This window comes from Anolis carolinensis, chromosome 4, assembly GCF_035594765.1.
Source record: "Anolis carolinensis isolate JA03-04 chromosome 4, rAnoCar3.1.pri, whole genome shotgun sequence".
NCBI lineage: Eukaryota > Metazoa > Chordata > Lepidosauria > Squamata > Dactyloidae > Anolis > Anolis carolinensis.
The window spans coordinates 241,858,650-241,864,649 of NC_085844.1; the positions used below are offsets into that span (position 1 = coordinate 241,858,650).

General features: G+C 40.8%; 1 protein-coding gene across 1 annotated transcript in view; it reads left to right on the plus strand.

The window, feature by feature from the left end:
- Nucleotides 1–4,626, plus strand: part of slco4a1 (solute carrier organic anion transporter family member 4A1) — a 75,404-nt gene extending 70,778 nt beyond the window's left edge. The window contains exon 12 of the mRNA XM_008110169.3: nucleotides 806–4,626. Within this exon, the coding sequence (XP_008108376.1) occupies nucleotides 806–955 (150 nt within the window). The 3' untranslated portion in view covers nucleotides 956–4,626. The remainder of the gene's footprint in view (nucleotides 1–805) is intronic.
- The last annotated feature ends 1,374 nt before the right edge of the window (nucleotides 4,627–6,000 follow it).

A 6,000-nucleotide genomic window follows, 5' to 3' on the forward strand; every position in this document is an offset into this window, starting at 1 on the left:
AAGGAAACATTTGGTTCTGTTAGGGATTCCTTTTCTTCAGAAGAGGAAGGGGAGCAGGAAAGTGTTCATGAATCTGAGGGCAAGTTGGAATCTGAGGAGGAGACTTTGCAAGTACCCACTTTTCAGGAGAGGCAAAATGAAACAGAGCAGAGATGTTGCTCAGCTAGAATAGCTGCCAGAAATACAGCTGAGTAATAGCTGCCAGAAATGCTGTAGCAGCTGTGAGGGGACTCAGAGCTATAAAGCAGAAGCAGGTGCAGCCAGCTCTTGCTGGTAACAAACTGACTCTAATGCCTTCACTCCCTGTGTGCCTGCTCCGAGTCTGCATCTGGATTTATTGCTGTTTCTTTGTCTGAGATAAGACTGCTATTTGATTTGGGAGTTTATCAGAGGCTAAGAACTGGGTTTGTCCTAAGTCTTCCTTGCTACCTCTTGCATTATTCCACTGAGTGTATTGTACTTTACATTTTGCTGAAGTACAGCAGTTTCATTTACTTACCACAGTGTTTTAAGTCTGTTCTTGTAAGACAAAACAGGACAGGTACCCAAGAGAAAACAGTGGTGGAGGATATCGGGTCAATGTATTTTGTGGGGCAGGGAGTCCTGTGATTACGTGTCCCTCTCAGTTTTGATCTATTAATCCATTCACCAAAATGGACTTCCAGGGAGGATTGCAAAGATAGGCAGCACGGCAAACCTTAGCCTAAGGCTTACAGTCCAGCACACAAAGAAAATGGGATGGAGAGGGTGCTGGCAAAATTCAGTCAGAAAGTGGTTGCTATAGTCATAACTCCTATGATTACAGGTGATGGGATCGTTGTTCTTTCTGCTCGCCTGCCTGCTCTACAAACCTCCTCCACCGGAATCCATCCCAGGCAGTTCCAACACATCTGAAAACGGCAACTGTGACCTCCAGAAGAACAAATGTCCTCATCAATCTCAAGACAATGTATAGCACTTTGGATATGACAAGTGACTTTCAATCAAGATACTATGTCAAAAGAATATGTATTAGTCTTTTCCTGTTAATGATTGATATTATTTTATTTTTTGTTCATACACATAGACTTTTCAGGGTGAACAATTCAATGCAGTTCTGGTATAATTTAGTATTTTTCTGTGGAGAAAAAGCACACCACAAAACAAGTGCACTGGCCTTTCCACCTTGAAATGTAGTTGTTGCCAAGAGCTCTGAGGCCTTTCCCCATGGAGAGACATGGGCTTGGGAGGATCTCAGAGAAAGACTTTTGCCACCATCTTGATGGCTTTTTAGAATGAACTACCACCAAAACAGTGGTGTCTATAGGGCAGGGGACTGTGTTGCTCCTGCTTGGCCCAATGAGGGATATATTTTAGACACTGCGTTTCTGTGTGACCGCAGAATATCACAAAAGTTTGTAGCATCACAGTGTTAATTTATTTAAAGAAGGGCTAAACATAGCTTCAGACCATTCCTGTACAAAGCACTTAAGATGAAAACACCTGTTGTGGGCCATGTATTCAAGCTGATGCCAACTTCTTATAATGTATGTGAGATTTGTCTGGCCCATTGCTGTTCCTAGCCAGAAATTTCCAAGGCCTTTCTCGGGTCTTGCTTCTTTCCCTTCCTGTTCATCTTTCCTTGGCTGTAAGGTTCTTGATGGACTCACATATGTTAACCAGTCATTACAGGTAAAGTACCACAAATCAGTTTTCTACAGCACTTCAAGCACCATAATTTCCAAAGGAAGCCATTCATAATTCAGCTACAACTCACTGAACTATAACTAAAGTGATGACCGTGCATGTGTGAATCAACTACTTTTGACCTGCAGCAGGCCTCTTGATAGCACAATTCTCATCTTTTTTGTCTCCTGTATTGAGTTTTCTTCCCTTAGTGTTCATTCAGACAGCAGCTTCCCACACACTATAACACTTACTTAGAAGAAGAAAAAAGCATTCCATGAAAATCAAATTCTTCTGAACATCTCCTGGTCTTCTAATGGTTGCCTAATGCTGATAGGCTCTTTTGGCGACTGCTTGGGTAATTAGATATGGTATCCTATTTCAATGGGAATCATTTTACTGTGGTGCATATATACCCATATATAAGTCAATGTATAAGTCAAGGGCAAGTTTAGGGCCAACAGTGTGGATTTTGATGTGACCTGTTGATAAATTGAGGGTCATTCCACACAGAGGAAAAAGCACCAATGCTGTCTTAGGGGACCAGCTACCATTTTCGCACCCATACATTGAAAAATGCCTTTTGGCACTCTACTCAGAGAAGGGTTTTTTAATATATATATTGGCCTGTGGATAGATTGATCCATGTTTTTGGGGTCAAATTTTGACTAATTTTTTAAACTTATACATGAGTTAAAATTGTACCTTTTGTTATAAGTGATAAAAGCTGGTGCCATAGTATGTGTGTAGTGGACTTCAGAATCTGAACTTTTTCCAGGTTCAGATTGTATGGCTGTTGTTGGGGCAAGAAGAAGACATCGCTTCCTGGAAAATGTCTTCCATTGTATTGGTATATCTTTGTATACTTTTAGGCTACAAGCAGGGGAGAAGGGTGCATTACCCCCAGAAGACCTTTTGAAGATTGCACTACTCAATAGACCTCAAAATACCCTATATATTTTTTTCCTTCAAATCCTCCCACTTCCAGACACTCAAGGGCAGTTAGGTCCAACCTTTGGTCCTGCAGGTGTTCTTGACTTCAGCTCCCAGAATTCCTGAACATTGGACAAGCTGGCTAGGGCTTATGGGAGTTAGTGTCCCAAACACTTGGAATATCCAAATTGGACACCACTGCTCTAGGGACCTTTATGGGCATTTATGATATGTTTTTAGGCCCAGGGCGGACCTTATTTTAAAAACAAGAAGTGCACAAAGTTCACTTCTGCTTTATTTATGAATTTTTTTTTACAAAAATAAATTAAGTCCCTGGGATGAGGCAGCTGGTCTGGGAGCTGTCCTTTTAATTTTCTGAAAAAGCACTAAGCTAATATTGGTGTGAGGCATGGAAAAAAATTAAATGTCCAGTTCCAAGACTCTAGTGCCCAGTGTAGATGGGAGAGCATTGCTGTTGTCATCATGTAATTCCACAAGGATAATCAATTTATTTGGGAGGGACGACGACAAGCCCTGGATGTAGCTATGTTCATAACACCAAATTATCAGTAGCAAAAGCCAGCTATGGAATTTCAGGTGAAAAAGCAGAACAGAAATGCAAGTATACTTGTGTAATACCTTTCAAAGGAAGCCTGAGAAAAGACACAACCTCACAAAAATGGCTTGCCCTGTGTGGGAAAAGCTTTAAAGAGGAACATGATGGGAACTGTTTATTATAAGACCACAACCACAATGACTTTTAAAAAAATAATAATAATAATATTGAAAATAGAACAAACCAAATTCAAGATATACTCAATAGCTGGAGAGGAAACCAGAGATTCTGACTTCATCCAACACCTATACCACAAAATTGCCAAAAAGATAACACTGTATGTGAATACATGTGTGGAAAGGGTTTTCTTTCGTAACCCCCCCCCCCCTCCTTATACTTTAAATGGGATTGTTTGCTTGCTCTGACTAAATTGACCCAATCAGCAGAATCAGGTAGGGATTTTTTTATTGGATTATATTTCTTCAGTTTGCAATGGTTATAGCTATAATTGAATATTCCTGCTTCTCACTGAAAACCCGGATGGCACAACAATGGGTAGATCAGGCTGTTCCCTTAAAATGCTATTTGATGGGTTTTTGGAGATGGTGAAAATAAGATTTTTGCTGGAATATGGGAAGGGAACTGTGGTAGGGGATGTGTTTTGCATGCAAATGGTCCCCAGTTAGAAAATCTAGATAGCAGGACATGAGATAAACTTTGCCTGGTCTCCTAAAAACCTGCTGCAAAACAGAACAGACTGAAGAGCTGCATCCCATGATTTATGTGTCTGTGGGTTCTCAAAAGAAAATCCCAGTGGTGTAGAAGTCCCAATGACCTATTAATCTTCTGTTCTTTAAATATAGAGAGTTTTCTCCAGATAATTTGAAGCATAATCAGCCTCCTCTAGTCAGGTTAACAATCTGAATGGCAAAGCAGATAGATACCCAGTGTTTCCATCATACAATATGCAAAAGTGATACAGGAAAGCACCTCCTAAGTTTTCTTTCCATTGTTGGGCACATACAACAATCTTTGTCTTTCCTCTATTTGGGTTAGGTGTTTTGTTTATGCAACACAAAACTGGGATAGGTTCATATTACTCTGCAGTGGAAGAAATGTGAGAAAAAGTGTCACGTTCGTGGGAGACTCCAACACAATGTGAAGCTTGAACGTCTTCCCCTTGGCCACATTTGCCACCAAACTATTTTTAGTTTGCCGTTTCAGGTTTCCAGTTCCCTTTCCCAGAATGTAAACCAAACCAAACCTGCAGCTACGGTGTGCATTTGTCCTGTTTTCCCCCCTCTGATGTACTGTAAAAATGGACTTTTTGATTGTGAAATGTCATGCTGTCATCTATGCTAATTTTTTGATATGGGAAACATGTAAAAGAATCTGGATCTATGCAATGTTTTGCTTGCTCTCCTTGTAAAGAAACTGTTTTTAGATATATGCAAAAACCAGAAAGATTGTAATGTTTGATTCAATTTGATTCCGTTACTCTGGGAGGAAGGGAACCAAATCTCAAAAAATCCAACTCATTCTGGCTGACATCCTATTAGTGATATATATGTACATCACACTACCCACAAATTATCCACAATCCAGAAACAGGCAGTATCTGCTGACAGGGGCAGGAATGGAGACCACATCCAGTGAGCATTGCGGCTGTACATCATGCACTATGGTTGCATATTGTGCATTGCAATTGCTCATTGTGAGTGCCTTGCTCCTTGTATACCGTACAACAGCACCCAATTGTTACGATGCAATGTGGATGTTCTGTGTGGGGAGTTGCATAGTTCTGGCATAGCATATATTTTCATGTGGATACGTATACTGTGCTGGATTGATGATGGTTACAGCCAAAGTATCTGCATCACCGGAAATGAAATGTGACGAGAGACTGGTGTTCTAAATGACAGGTAAGCACATTGTAGGTCAAACAAGTGTCTTACATATAAACACCTCTTCGACTGTTATTCTGTTTTTGCAAATCAGTTCCAGGGTTCTCTCTTCATTCCTCATAGTCATGGCTGTAGCTCAGGCATGAATAAACTTCGACGTTCCCGATGTTTTGAATTTCAACTCCCAGAAATCCCAGCCAGCTTACTGGCTCTTAAGAATTGTGGGAGTTGAAATCCAAAACACCTGGAGGGCCAAAGTTTGCCCATGCCTACTGTAGCTGGATGCCCGGAGCACTCTGCATCTGTCACACTAATTTAGCAATTTCCGAATACTGTATTTTAATTCACTCACAGCTGACTCTACAAGACAGAAGTTTATCCCCATACTGAGTGCAATGCATAGATGACTTTGTGTTTCCTACACAACTTCTACCCACAAAAAATATTATGACAGAACACCGATTCCTCTTCAGTACAATTTATAAGTTTCATCGTCAGCACAGTGTGGCAACCCTTATGCTAAGCTGCATGGTCAGCTGGCTTGCTAGACAGACTAGCCACATCACAATTTCAGGCATGACTCTTCCCACTCTCATCATTTTCCAATGAAAATATAAAAGTGCAGAAAATTTTTGAAGAATCCTCATATGTCCTCTTAAGTTGTCTTTATTACCCCCATTGTCTCTGTGATCTACCTAAAGCAGGTGTGGGCAACTATACAAGGGCAGGGACCAATTCTCCACCTCCAGCAACTGTATCTGCCAGAGTGTGTGCAAAACAGTCACCAAAAGTGACATGACATCACTTCTGGTCACAATTTTAACTTTTTACAACTTACCATTTCACAAGCCTCACACCAAACGGGTTTTGGAGCAAAGGGAGGTGGGTTCTAAGTGAGACGCTGATAATGTGTTGAGAATGAGGGAGTGAATATCAGTCCAA